This window comes from Oreochromis niloticus, linkage group LG8, assembly GCF_001858045.2.
Source record: "Oreochromis niloticus isolate F11D_XX linkage group LG8, O_niloticus_UMD_NMBU, whole genome shotgun sequence".
Taxonomy (NCBI): domain Eukaryota; kingdom Metazoa; phylum Chordata; class Actinopteri; order Cichliformes; family Cichlidae; genus Oreochromis; species Oreochromis niloticus.
The window spans coordinates 27,160,452-27,175,934 of NC_031973.2; the positions used below are offsets into that span (position 1 = coordinate 27,160,452).

A 15,483-nucleotide genomic window follows, 5' to 3' on the forward strand; every position below is an offset into this window, starting at 1 on the left:
TCTGTGCTGTAAATCTTCTGTCCAAGAAGAAATCTGCTGCTGTTCTGGGAATGAGCTACCAAAGCTTTCTCTGAATAAATCAATAAAGATCCATTTATGGAAAGCTGTGATGAAGGCAGTTTTGTCTTTAATTATATTCAACAATATAACACATTTGACCACTTTTAAATGATTTTTCTAACTTTAATACGCTACAGTTAAGGTTATATACCTAATTTCTAGTAAGTGGCCCAGCCCCTCCTATATTTTTATGTATGTGGCCCTCAGTGAAAAAAGTTTGGACACCCCTGGTGTAAAGTGATAGTGTTTCTAACCTTTTATGTCTGGTGTAACACTGAGCTATCCACTTTTAATACAACCTAACATGATTCTGAAATAGAAATCACTGCATGGGGGAAAGAAACACAACTCATAATAATTTCCATTGTGCGTTCCAGTAGATTTTCTTTGTATACAGGGTGTGATCAGCTGATCTGCTGCTGCTGCTGAGGTTCACTGCTCTTTGTGGATTTACACAACTTAATTCAACAAGATGTAACCTAATATTTCATAAGCTTTCTTGGCTTATTTCCAACCCCTGCACTATATACTGTTTATAATGTCTTTATACAAGACAGTGTACAGGTGGTATGAAGGTGGAATTTAATGAAGCTTCATCAGGTTATTGTAAATTAACACTGACCATGAACATCACAGCCACTGTGCAACAGTCCATAACAGTGCTTTACTGTAAATTCCTCACAATACTGCTAAGCTAACCTGTTTATCCTGCACTAAACTGCAGAATATGTTCATGCAGCTTTTGAATAATATAATTGTAGTGTACCTCAATTTGTTTTGTAGGAAGTTTCACAATATGAAAATCACAACTTCGCATCATACACAGATCCAAGATCTGATTTAAAAATTAGGGCATGTGTAAGTTTTAATTTGCAGTTTATCAATTGCCAGTTGGAAAGTACACGCGGTGTAACTTCAGCTAGCAGAAACACATAAAACACATAAGCTGTGCACAAACAGTGTGTTTGCTATTATTTGTTGAGCTGATAGAGAAGTTTCATTTGAAATTACCTGAGTTATTCCCTTTTTATGTACCCCTCCTGTGTAGTGCTCGCTTGACATTAAAGTACCGAGACCACAACGGACAGACATCTGCACCAAAAACACCACTCCGGATCATTCCAGTCCACTTTCACCCCTAGTTAGTAGGGGTTTAAACTGGTTTGATGGTTGGATTTTTTGATATTTTTATATATTTAAACAGTAATAATTGTAATACCTCAAATTTGTTTTCATATTCTTATGATCCTCATTTTTATTTTAGTTTAGATTATTTCTAGTTGAACAGTAGGAAATGACATTATGACACAGTCTGTTTCCTGTAAATATTGCAGAATGGATAATAAAGTTGACTTCTTTTCTTCTAAACTTCTTTTATAAACGTGGTCACATTTGCTGCTGATTGGCCACTACTTACTCTCTTAATTTTTCTGAAAGCAATAAAGGTGTTATTACTTTTTCATAGGTTGCCTCTGCATGTTAGCTTCATTTTTCTTAAATAAATAGGGATGTTGTACTATGTCCCAAAGAGAACTGACATGGGTACGAAATTATAACCTGTCACAATCAAACCCAGGAACCTCTTTCTGTGAGATGACAGGGCTAACAACTACACTACCCTTAAAGCTGAAGCCATTTAACTATAAAATGATCTTTTATTGTAAAGACATATATACCATTGTTTTCAACATAATGCGTTTTCTTCTTATTGTTGTCAATAGGAGCGCCATGGATCTCCACCCACACTTGGGGGTCCACAATGGAGCTGGGCTTATCCCATTCTGGTTTAGGCAGCTGCTGAGCTGAAATGACCTGGAATAACAACAAAGCAAGAGAGATCTTTATTTAATTAAAGTATCATTATAGATTGGGGAAGAAGAACCCATTCAAGAAATAGACACATTTCTTTAATGGGTTATGTTTGGAATCAATATTGAGGCAACTAGAGCTTTCTAAAAATTATTACAATAAGAAACATTTGGTCACCAAGCTTAAAATACTCCTAGACAGATTTAGTTTCTATCTTACCCGAACAGTGAGCATGACAGGTCTGTGGCCAGGACCTCCTCCCACATTCTCAGGATTGAAAGTACTGTCAGGCTGACACAAGAAGGCAGGTTTCAGAATGTACCCACACTCACCATTTTGCAGAAACCTGCCTTGGTTCAAATCCATCTGCTCACCAGGTGTCTGGAAGTTCAGAGCAACTGGAGAAAACAAAACATCAGTGTGAAGAGCATGCAGGCCTCCCGAGACAATGTCCATTAGTCTACCCACTGGAGGCGCAAGTGTGGGAGAACACAGTTAGTGACAGTTCTTTACTTTATTTTCTGTTTGCTTCTCTTAAAAACAGAATAACATATTAAAAAATGCTCTTACCAATTTGACAGCCTGCATTCCACATCTCCTGAGGGTTATAGTTGGAGGAATGGAGGCGCTGGCCTGAGGGGTAAATCCTGCTCAAGTGGTGACTGTTGTGACGAACAAAATACACCCCTGGATTGAGAGAACAAGAAAAGTTCAACACATTTTGCATTGTCGTTATGCTCTTGAATAAGGTACAATCAACACAGGAATTTCTCTACCCAAATTCTAAGTCTATATAAACTTCTACATCTAGATTGCAGCACACAGTTCTGTGCAAAAGTCTCTATCTTTAGATATTGCTTGCTAAGTGCCCAGGCCTAGCCACACAAACACACACAGAAATCCCAAAAAGTTGATTCTGTTCTGTTGGAGAAACATTTTGACACTCATCCAATTGACTTCTTCAGTCTCAGCTGACTGCAGGTTTCCCCGGCCTTTTAAACAAATATGTTGTGAGGTAGGTTTGTCAATTATTAATATCCAAATTGTCATTACCACTGATAAACAACCACTGATCAAAGTACCATTCACAGAGAGTTGGGTAATGGCTGCAATCACAGCATTGTAAGATGGCGAAAGATGTACCCTTAGCCCCCTTACTCAATTCAGAGATGGTATTTCCCATTTAATGTTAATGGCTTCCCTGACTACCCGTTTAAACCAGTTCTGTACATCCTGTGTCAGGATCTGTACATCCTCATCATTGAAAGAGTGGCGACCGGTCTATAAACCAATGTATAAATCACGTCAATCTTCCTGGCACTTAACAGCGTGCACTATATTACTCTGTTTGTGCCGGAGGACCTGATCCTTGGCCCTAATTTTTGTGTGAGGTGCATGAGGTGTTAATAGTGAGAATGACTATGTGAAAAGTAGAGTGCTATCAAAGTTGAGGGGACAGAGTACAAGACTGCTGGTCAACAGTGCAAAATCTACACCTTCCCCCTAATATCTAAGGTGCATGTAACACTGAGAGGCAGACAGTAGTGATTATCACCCCCTCTGCAGCCCCACCACCAACCAAGGAAAAGCGACTCGGGACCATTTCAACAGTGCCCCAGAACATAGCTGCACCCAAGGCCAGCACCCACCGACCCTACCGCAAAGGATAGTGTAGCTAATCTAGATTAAATTTCTATATTACGTAATATACACATAATTTTTTCATTTCCAATTCACAAGGATAGTTTTATTATCGATGTATGGGGCAGTAAGGACTAGATGTGTTGTATATGCTTGAATATCTAATTCCCTTATGTCACCTAAGATGCACAGTTTGGGTGAGGATGGGATGCAGGAACTAAACCTTAATGGATAGGTCTTCAGAATATCCTCTGCCAGAACCTCTGGAAAGGCATACAAGACCATCCTAGTATTTCCTTGGCTTGCTGCTTGTACACTGGGGTTTCCCCTAGTGGACGAGAGAGTTTGTTCCCTGTGCCTTTGGGTCAGGGAACAGGTCCTGACTGTCATCTGCGCTTATGTGTCAAACGATGGTTCAGAGTACCGGGCCTTCTTGGAGTCCCTGGGCAGGGTACTTGATGGTGCTCCACCTGGGGACCCTGCTGTCCTACTGGGAGACTTCAACGCTCATAGGGCTTCAATGACAGTGAGACTTGGAGGAACGACCTGCCGGATCTGAACTCGAGTGGTGTTTTGTTGTTGGACTTCTGTGCAAATCACAGTTTGTCCATAACGACCACCATGTTCAAACATGAGGGTTTCCATTAGTGCACGTGGAACCAGGGCATCCTAGGTCACAGGTCAATTGGTTTTGTAATCATATCTCCAGATCTGCGGCCATATGTTCTGGGCACACGGGTAAAGAGAGGGTCTGAGCTGTCAACTGATCACCACCTGGCGGTGAGTTGGATTAGGTGGCGGGGGAGGACACCAGAGATGAAGGGAGCCACCAGGCTGAAGAAGAAGTCCTATCAGGCTTGGTTAGCATGTGGGACTATGGAAGCAGCTGGTAGGCACCAACAGGCCAAGCAGGACGCAGCTTGGGCAGTGGCTGAAGCAAAAACTAGGGTGTGCAACGAGTTCAGAGAAGGCATGGAAGAATACTTTTGGACTGTCTCGAAGAGATTCTGGCAAAACGTCAGGTGCTCTACCTGCACTGTGTATAGTGTTGATGGAGTGCTGCTGTCTTCGGCTGAGAACATTTTGGGTGGTGGAAGGAATACTTCGAAGCCTTCCTGAATGCCACTGGCACGTCTTCTGTGGAGGAAGCAGAGTCTGGGGACGAGGGGGACGACTCACCTATCTCTGGGGGTGAGGTCAATGAGGCAGTCAAACTTCTTTGTGGCCATGCCCCTGGGAAGGAGGAGGTTCGCCCCGAGTTCCTGAAGGCTCTGAATGTAGCCTGTCGGCATGCCTCTACAATGTTGCATGAAGATGAGGGGTGGTACCTCTGTACTGGCACACCTGGGTGGTGGTTCCCATCTTTAAGAAGGAGGATTTAAAGATGGGAGGGTGTGTTCCAACTATAGGGGGATCACACTCCTCAGCCTCCCTGGGACAGTCCACGCCAGGGTGCTGGAAAGGAGAGTCCATCCATTAATCGAACCTTGGCTACAGGAGGAACAATGCGGTTTTTGTCCTGTTCGTGGAACACTGGACCAGCTCTTTACCCTCTCAAGGATACTTGAAGCTGCATGGGAGTTTGCCCAACCAGTCTACATGTGTTTTGTGGACCTGGAGAAGGCATTCGACCGTGTCCTGTGGGAGGTGCTTCGGAAGTATGGGGCCCATATCTGGCCCATTGCCACAGGCCATTCCATCCTTATACAACCGTTGCAAGAGCTTGGTCCGAATAGCCAGCAATAAGTTGGACTCCTTTCCAGTGGATGATGGACTCCGCCAGGGCTGCCCTTTAGTCACAGAGTCTCTTCATAATTTCAATAGACAGAATTTCTAGGCGTCGCTAAGTGGCGGAAGGCTTTCACTCAGAATCTTATCTCTGCTTTTCACAGATGATGTGGTTCTGTTGGCTTCATCAGGTGATGGCCCACAGCTTGCACTGGAACGGTTCGCAGCCGAATGTGAAGCGGAATGACAGAACCTCCAAATCTGAGGCCATTGTCCTGAACTGGAAAAGGGTGGAGTGCCCACTCCGGGTCAGGAATGAGTTCTTGCCCCAAGTGGAAGAGTTTAAGTATCTCTGGGTCTTGTTCACGAGAGCGGGAGATCGACAGATGGATTGGTGCTGCAGCTGCAGTGATGCGGATGCTGTACTGGTCTGTCATTGTGAAAAGAGAGCTGAGGAAAAGCAAAGCCTACCCTCACCTATGGTAACGGGCTGTGAGTAGTGACCAAAAGAACAAGATCGTGGATACAAGCAGTGGAAATAAACTTCCTCTGAATGGTGGCTGGTCACCCCCTTGGAGATAGGGTTAAAAGTACGGCCGCCCGGGAGGGGCTCAGAGTAGAGTCTCTGCTCCTCCACATCGAAAGGAGCCAGTTCAGGTGGTTCGGGCATCTGACAAGGATGCCTCCTGGGTGAGGTGTTCTGGGCATGTCCCACCAGGAGGAGGCCTCGGGGCAGACCCAGGACATGCTGGAGAGATTATATCTCTCGGTTGCCCTGAGAACGCCTTGGTGTTTCCCTAGACAAGCCAGAGGAGGTAGCTGGGAAGGGGGAGGTCTGGGCTTCTCTTCTTAGGCTGCTGCCTCCGCGACCTGGTCCCGGATAAGTTGAAGAAGATGGATGGATGGATGGCTAGACATAAGGCCCATTTGGAACATCCTTTGACCTGTATAGTGTGCTAAGAGTTTTGTATTGTATAAGTTGCGAATTGGGGCTTTCAGTCATTTTGAACGTATCTAAGCATATTAGTCTCCAGAAGTTTTGATCTTGACTGATCAAAATCAAATAGAGAAAGAAAGGAGAGAAATTAAATTGTCAGTGTTTAATAATAACTTACAAATATTACAAAGGGGGTACAGAAATGTAAAAGTTACCCATATAGGTATTTCTAAGTTGATTGGGATTAAATCTTTCATGCATGATGGAATAGTATTTAGTATTCTCTTTTCTATTGAGTATTTTCTGTTCTATTTTCCAACAGATATCTGTATTGTTTTAAATGGTTGTTAGTTTACATATGATAAGTGAAGATTTAGGGGTTTTTTTGTTTTGTTTTTTTAAAATTCCCACCACGCTGGTGGAGATGTGTTTATGTTAAGGCTTTTAAAGCAGATATGATGCTTAATATTGGAGCTTATAAAAGGCAGATAAGAGATTTTTACTTTTGTGCTTTTGTGCTTGTTCTCGTTCCAGCCATGGGCTGTCTAACAAGCTTGATTTAATCCATTTTGAAACATATAGCAATTAGTGCTGTCAATAGATTAAAAAAGAATTAACTAATTAATCTCACAATTTTCTGTAATCAATTGTGATTAATCGCAATTACTTGATCAATACCCTGGTTGCAATTACACTTTTTCAACTTTATATTTAAGCTCGTAACAGACATTTATGCAATATAATGAAATAAATGGAGAATAAACAAAAAATGTATGCTTAAATTCAAAGAGAATTTGAATAGTTTTCTTCAGTCTTTTAGCACAGGTTCTCTCCTGTGAAATGCAAAAAAAAAACCAAACTATATACTAATAGGTAAGTATACACTAATATATAATATATATTAGTGCTGTCAAACAATTAAAATGTTTAATCAGATTCATCACAGGGTTACTGTGAATGAAATTTGATTAATCACGATTAAATATCATTCTGTCCCTTTCCCCTTTCTATTCCCGACTTCCTTCTTCTGTCTTTCATCTTAAAAAACAAACCAACGACCCCCCCCCCTCAATGCAGTACCTTATTGTGAAGCCATTCACAATAAAAAAGACTTTGCACAGAACCACAGTATGTTGAGATGTTTGTGTGTATGTGCTGTAGTATGTAGTATGTGTATGTAGTAATAAAAATACAGACAGAGATTATAAAAACATGGAGTGGCAGTGCTACATAAAAACTGCAGGTGGGGTACTTGAGATAGCAACTCTACCCAAAATCACTACTGCGCAGGCTCTGGCTTTTAATAAATTGATGCACTTGGTTATCATTTTACTAGCAAAACATAAAGAAATGTGGGGTGTCTCAGTACCTTTGCTACTGTACTTGTACTGTACAAACTATTCCATTTTACTCTAAAAGGCAAGTTTAGACGTGTCCTACCCGAGTCCTTAATATGTCTGAGTGCATCACTTTCGGAGAAAGATGACATGTTGGTTGCTGGACTTTTGGCAGCTTGTTCGAAGCTTTTAAAGGGAACGCTGCAAGTGTACACAACCAGGTCTGATAGCTCCGGAGTTATCTTGGAGACGCCTGCCTGACATCACATGCACATACACAGAAACCAACTGAATTAGTCACCATCCAGAAGTGGTCAGAGGTACTGTCTCTAGGATAGTGTCGTACCAACCTTTTTATCCTCCTTCCTTCTGGGTTTCCCTTCTATGCGGCTGGTCTCCTCATCTGAGGAACTGAGGTCTGAAGAGCTGGATGAGCATTCCTCCAACCTCTCCTTCTTCCCCTTCACTAGGACTTTACCTTTAAGAGCCTACACACACACACACACACACACACACACACACACACACACACACACAATGTTTGTTCTGCACAGCAAAATCTCCAGTGTTAAATTAACACTACAGAGTGTCTATATGTGTCCACACTGTTGAGTGTTAAATATAACACTGTTGAGTGTTAAATGAACACTTTTGACAGTGTTGTATTTTTAAAAGTAACCTAGTCAGTTTTCAAGATTTACAATGACTAACACAGAGCAGTGCTGATTTTCTAACACTGGAATATTTCTAACATTTTGAGTTATTTTCCAATGTTCAGAAAATCAGCACTGCTCAGTTTTGTAGTGTTAATTTAACACTGGAGATTTTGCTGTGTGGTAGCCCACATTAATAAGAGAACATGTTTTAAAGAATATGTGTCTTCGTTTGTACTCTTCCAACCCTTGCCTATGCTGGGATGTTCCTGATCCCACACTGCCTTGGATTTCATCACTGGACTAGCACTCTTAGCAGGTAACACAATTCTAAGTACTGTAGACCATTTTTCTAAAGCAGCTAATTTCATCGCCCTGCCTAGGCTACCCTTTGTTCTGGAAACCACTCAACTCATCACTGACCATGTTTTCTGCCTGAATGTCGTGTCAGGCCACACTCCCCACTTCCTGAGTTTGGAAAAAATTCTGTACTTCCCTCTGAGCCCAGTTCAGTCTCTGTTCTGGTTTTCACCCACAGAGTAATGGCCAGGCCGATAGGGCCTATCAGGAAATTGAAACCACCCTCCGCTGCGCTGCCACATCCAACCCTGCGCACATTAACCTTTTCTGCCATTGGTCTTTCTCCTTTTGAGGCATTAGTGATCTGCCTATTGATCACGATAAGTTTTAAATTTTCACCTAGTTAGACACAAATTGCAGATCTGAGTTTTTCCTATTGTAAAGCTCTAAACATATTTGTTACATTTATTATACACTTGTGATACATAAAGGTAACTGCAGTTACAGCATAATCTTCCCAATAGAGCTCTCTGAGCAGTGCTCAAATTTCAGATAAAATTTAGTAGTGTTCACAGGCTGAAAACTGATAGCAGTACAGGCCTAAATAATTTTCTCGTGAAAGGGGCCACTTTCAAATTTTTCTGTAATGCTTTTGAATATATTAAATTCTTACTGCATAACTATGTTACATGAGAAAAATGTCAAAGGGCTCTGAAAAAATCTCATGAGAGATAGAAGACACATGAAACATTTACTGCAAGTTTTCCCATACCAGCATGAACCAAAGCTAAAAATGTTCTAAGGTTTTACCAGAAGTATCAGAGGTCAGAACAAATGTATTTAATTGTATTAGTTTCAGTTATAATAAAAGACGGTAAGCAGTCTTAGCAGATGCCAGCTGCCAGTGTTACACCTCAGCCTCCTAGTAATTATTGTATAAATCTAAGAATCCTAGGTGACTTCCTTCTTGAGTTACAGTATTCACAAGAATTTCAGAAAAATAGACCTCTGACCGTGAAGGTCCCGGAGATTCAAATTCATTTGAGGTTTTCAGTAGATAACCAATGGCATCAATTTAAAAATCCTATGTTGCCATCTTTATTATGTTCACAAAGTTGGGTGTCCATGCCGCCTCCCTGGCAGAGTGATGACGGCACCCTATCAGCCTTTTACAGCTGAGGGTTAAAAACTGTAAAAGTGGTTGGAGACTGAAAGATTTTTATAGGACATTGAAAGCCAGTCAGCATCTAATTTTAACCATGTCCAGATTCCAATGAAAAGTATCAAGCACAATACATATATCTCTTTGTATGGATCATTTTTATCTTTATTAACTTAATGAAAACTGTCATTGTGAGAACAATCTATATGTGATTTAATTAACCCAGGAATATTTACATGACCACATAAAATTATGTTTGCTATCAGTGGATTTAGCAGTGGTAATGTGAACTGAACTTTCACTGATTCCTTGACTACTTACCTCTGGAGAAGGCAAATTGTGGGAATCCAGGCCTTCAAGAGGCTTTGTTAGAAGTTTGTCTCCCAGAATAGAGTGCAGATATCTAGCCATAACTTTCTGCTGCTCCAGAGAGCAGTGGTTCTCCAAAGACAGGATTAGAGGGTAGGGAGAGGACTGGGATAGACACAATGTTGGAAAGTCAGTGAGAAAAGTATTTACTGTAGACCAGAGAAAGATAAGGAAATTATCACTTGGCCTTTCAGCAAAATTGTCACTGTGGCTAATGTCAATCTATAACACACCTTCCTCTTGTGTTAGGGTTGGCACCAACCTGTTTTTAGGTTTTAAATGCATAGAAGTGCCATTTAAATTTGTTTATTGGATCAAGGCTTTTTGTCTTTGTCAGGAACCTCAATTTAAACAAAATAAAATAATTACAAAATGCTTTGGCAAAAGTTATGACCTTTGTGTTGTTAGGGTCAGTTCTGACCCAGTTAAAATATAAGATTATAAAATAATCAGTGCCAAAACTAAAATCATAAACACACTGAGCTCACTAACACTGTCGGAGAGAAGTTAGGGGCTTCTCTCTTTAACTGTTTGTCTCCTCTGAACAAACAGCCCCTTTTATCCCTACTGCTTGGTTGAAAAGGTAATCCAGATGGAAATGTATAAAAATGGAAGACATGTAAAGACGTTGGTGACTTGCAGAGTATACATCTCCAGTTTGCAGCATGCAAAAATTAGAAGATTTACAATAAGCCAAGCTCTGCATCATATCTTTGAATAGAATTAGGCAGAAGACACAAAACAGCATAGCAATATGGACAAGCCAGTTTCTGAGGAGCAGGATGATAGCAAATTTCAACCACGGGACAAAGATACATCTGATAAGTCTGATGAGGAGATCACAGGTGCTGAAGCTGCTTCTGTTCCTGGTGAAACATACAGATCCAAAAGTGGTCACATCTCTTGTATCTCCTGGCTTGCATGGCAGGGCCACTGCTGAAAATGTCACCAAAATGACCCCTGGGATTACCAGGAATGCCCAGACCTCTACATTGGAAAGACCAAACAGCCACTTCACAAGCGCATGGCACAACATAGAAGAGCCACCTCCACAGGACAAGACTCAGCAGTCCATCTGCATCTTAAGGATAAAGGTCACTCTTTCGAGGATGCCAATGTTCACATTTTGGACAGAGAGGACAGATGGTTTGAAAGAGGAGTGAAAGAGGCCATCTATGTCCACTGTGAGCGACCATCTTTGAACAGAGGCGGTGGTTTACGACACCAACTGTCTGCCATCTATAATCCAGTTTTGAGTTCCCTCCCCAGACGCCTTAACGCCCACTCACATCCTGGGCCATCTGACCTCAGGAATTCACATGACAAGGTGGGGCCAGGTTTCACAATGAGCTCACCCGAAACCCTGGCTGATTAGGTCCCACACCCGCTTTCACACCTTGGCTCATGTGATTAGAGGACCACCAGGGGGTCCTTTGTCCCTCTTTGGGGGGATACTCCCACTGGGTTTAAATCTGGGACTCTCGGCCATTTGACCTTAGAACTGAAGAAGCTTATCGGATGAGAGGTGAAACGTCTTCAAGCAACTTAAAGAAGTCCAGACGCTTTTCTTTGCAAACTCCTTTGACGAGTAAGGTAACATAAAAAATCTCTTGAGGTTCAGTTTACCATTTTCTTTCGACTGAAAAGGTATGCTGTAAAAAAGCCCTGTGGGCCACACCAAAAATATTAAAACCAATCTTTTCATAGATAAGGAAGCTGAACAAGGTAACCAATAGGTAACAAACAAATTGGATGATAAATTATTGTTTTGGCTAATTTAAGGCACAGTCAAAACTGACCCGTTAACATAAGAAACAGTAACAGAAAGCTAACACAAGAGGAAGGACAAGCAGTAAAAATCAAAGTACATATACAGCAGCAGCATCTATATCTATATATCTCAAGACATAAGTCAAATCCATCATCAGAATGGACAAACATATATTTACCATCACTAATGATGCATTCAGACTAGCAAAACTAGCTTCTAGAAGTCATTCATAATGGTTCCAAACATATAAATATATATATACATATCTGAAAATTGAGAACGTCAGCACAGTGTTCGCATTTGAAGCTTCTGCTGATGGTGTGAAGAATTGTTTTTGGCTCACTGTGGTCTCTTTAATGTCAGGTAATCAAGGTAAGAATTCTATAATCTGTGGACTTCAATCTGTTGACTAAAGCAGCATCGACACAGGAAGCAATCTGATTATTGAGCATTACTTTGCAGCTGATGGTTGGTTGTTAGAACACATTCAAGGCTCCAATTAGTTAGTTAACCCTCTAATATATTTACACTACTGTAATAAGTCAGTCAATGATATCTGCAGTAGTTGCAATCTCTACAGTAAGATTTCATTTTCTGCAGAGGACTCTTGGTTACAGTAAAGTACTCACTTTAAAAGCATACTCATTGATAGTCTCAATTACTTCAACAAAGGGCACTTTGGAAGTAAGTGTGTGTCCATGATAGATAACTGGTTCTCCTTTGTCTCCATCCCAACAGTCCAGCTCCACACACCGACAACCATGTTTTAGAGCTCTAAGAGAAAAATTCAAGTTTCGTGAGTAAACTTGGGTTAAGAAAAAATTACATCTTAAACACCTTTTATTACATATTTCTAAAGTAAAGTAAATTTAAAGTAACTTAAAAAAATATGGCATTTAATTATTTTTGGACAAATGTAACATCAACAAATGACTGTTCTAAGCACATCAAATCCTATAACAAAGTACATAAAGCAAAATGGCTATATAGTGTTTTGTAGAAGAGATTGCTTTTGGAAATTTAGCCAAAAGAATCACAGATATAATGTTAGTTAATACTTCCATGCCTGCTTACAGGGAATATTTGCCAGCTATCTGACATTTTCCATTTTCCACCTACTTCATCAGTAAACAATACAAATGGTGCACCATCAGATTCACGCAGAATAGCTGAGTTATAGCTAGCTGGCTAACTGTATCTTGTTTGCTCAAGTTATTGTTTGTAAAAGTATGTGTGAGGGGAATTATCTGGCTTGCCAAATTAACTCATCAGCTATAATGAGCCATGACTTTAACTTATGTATAATGCTGAACAATGCCATGGTACAAATATTTCTACACTAAAGTAAAATTGCCAACATGGAGTTGGTTAGCCAGCTAGTTAAAACTTGTGCATGTGGGTTCATTTGTCAATATGGCAATGGTAACTTTTGTTAACAGTACCAAATTCCCAGGTATATATGGTAAATGGCCTGTATTTATATAGCGCTTTACTTAGTCCCTAAGGACCCCAAAGCGCTTTAAACTACATTCATTCATCCACCCACTCACACACAGGTGATGGCAAGCTACATTATAGCCACAGCCACCCATGGGGCGCACTGACAGAGGCGAGGCTGCCGGACACTGGCGCCACCAGGCCCTCTGACCACCACCAGTAGGCAATGGGTGTCTTGCCCAAGGACACAATGACCGAGACTGTCGGAGCTGGGGCTCGAACTGGCAACCTTCTGATTACAAGACGAACTGCCAACTCTTGAGCCACGATCACTCCATATACACCAACATTATGACCACCTGCCTAATATTGTGTTTATACCCTTTTGCTCACAGAATAGCCCTGGCCTGTTGAGGACTCCATTGGACCCCTGAAGACACATTGCAGTATCTGGCACCAAGATTTTAGCAACAGATCGTTTAAGTCCTGCAAATTGTCAGGTGTGGCCTCAATGGATTGGGCTTGTTTGTCTAGAACATCTCAAAGTTGGATTGAGATCTGGGGAATTTCTGGGGTTAGTATCTTGTCCAAGGATACTTTGCTACGTTCACACTGCAGGTCTTAATGCTCAATTCCGATTTTTTGATCAAATCCGATTTTTTTGTCTGCTTGTTCACACTACAAATAAAATGCGACAGCAAACGCGCTCCAGTGTGAACGTTCAAAGCGGCCCGCATGCGCAAAAGAAGACATCACACACAACGCGCTCTGTTTAGACCCAGAGCAAACAATATTGTTTGACTGATGGCCCTTAATATAAAGACTTCGGACTTTACGTTTCCCAATTTTTGCTTTAAGTTATTTTGTTATTTACATAATAATGTAGATAACCTAATAGTGATCCTTATTGCTGTTCTAGAGAGGAGCGGTGCTTCAAAGGATAGTTGCAGATTTCTGTCAGAATCTGCAGATTATACAGTACAAATAAAATGTTCACGCTGTCTTCCCAACAGTTTCACTAACATCTACGCTGGATGGCCAGGAAGCGTTCCCGATATCTTCTTAGGCGCTTCTCCGGCGCTGATAATTGCTGTCTGTCTTGTGTCAGTGACGTAAAAGACGGATTTAATGCGACATGACCGTTCAAACAGCAGTCGCTTTCTAAAACATCGGATATGTATCGGATTCAGTACCACATACGAAAGTGACCCAGATCGGATTTGAAAATATCGGATTTGTGCCGTTCACACTGTCAGACCATGATCGGATATGGGCCGCATAGGGTCAAAAAAATCGGATTTGATGCGCTTTCGCCTGCAGTGTGAACGTAGCCTAATTCACTTCACTTGTCAGTGGTCATAATGTTATGTCCGATTGATGACAAAGTTTATATAAAAGTGCATCATAGTCTTGTTTAAGTCTCAGTCTAATGCAGACTAATGCAAGCTTGCACTGAGTGCACACAAAAGTAAGCACCACTGCTGTTTAATGGTTTTCTAGGGTTTCACAGTGATTCTTTCAGATCATGTAAAGAATCATTACCCTAGTGACCAGAGTTTTGAGGGGTGATGTGGTGGAACCTGCACCTCTTCCCAAGATGTGACACTGTGATCTAACAGCTGAGAACAATTCTGAGAACAGAGTAGATATGTGAAGAAGCACTACATAGTTTATCCACCTATTCCTGACACTAATCTTGATCTGAGTTATGATGTCAGTGGGCTTAGCTAAGCGGCCCAGACAACTCCTTCCAGCTGTTTATAGGGGACTGACAAGTACTTACTGCATTTTGTGTGTTATCCTTGTTTTTTTTTTTACAAAAAGTGGTTGATTAGACAGAACCAGTCATTCTAATTCACCTTGTTCAGAATTTTGTGAGACAATTTAAAGTATAATAATTTAGTACAAACCTCTCCTACAATGATAATAGTATACTGCCTTTGTCAATAATAGTGAAATAATTAGGTTACCAAATTAATAAATGTATTTGCACATAGCCTAGTTCGCAATCGCTGCCCTGTTGCTGTTACCGTATGTAAGGCTCTGTGCTGCTGTTCCCAGTGAGCTGGTCCTTAGTGAGGTAGGTGTTGTGGGACGAGGAGATGAAGTAGTGCGACAGTGGGTGTGCCATGTCTTGGTAAACTCTAGCGTGTTCTGGGTTAAACACACAGTTTTCCTTCGACAACATGTACATGGTGAAACCATTGGGAGTCATAAAGCTGTTCTTCTGGGCTGTAATGGGCAAAGAGAAACAAAGTTTAAAAAATAAGGTATTAAAT

At 41.1% G+C, this 15,483-nt stretch overlaps 1 protein-coding gene across 2 annotated transcripts in view; it reads right to left on the minus strand.

The window, feature by feature from the left end:
• Positions 1 to 15,483, minus strand: part of LOC100702229 (1-phosphatidylinositol 4,5-bisphosphate phosphodiesterase delta-3-A) — a 59,057-nt gene that overhangs the window by 6,732 nt on the left and 36,842 nt on the right. For both annotated transcript variants that reach the window (XM_013266389.3, XM_003458560.5), the window contains 8 exons: positions 15,235 to 15,436; positions 12,397 to 12,541; positions 9,949 to 10,101; positions 7,863 to 8,000; positions 7,616 to 7,769; positions 2,440 to 2,556; positions 2,089 to 2,267; positions 1,737 to 1,872 (listed from right to left, as the gene is read on the minus strand). In XM_013266389.3, the coding sequence (XP_013121843.1) occupies positions 1,737 to 1,872; positions 2,089 to 2,267; positions 2,440 to 2,556; positions 7,616 to 7,769; positions 7,863 to 8,000; positions 9,949 to 10,101; positions 12,397 to 12,541; positions 15,235 to 15,436 (1,224 nt within the window). The remainder of the gene's footprint in view (positions 1 to 1,736; positions 1,873 to 2,088; positions 2,268 to 2,439; positions 2,557 to 7,615; positions 7,770 to 7,862; positions 8,001 to 9,948; positions 10,102 to 12,396; positions 12,542 to 15,234; positions 15,437 to 15,483) is intronic.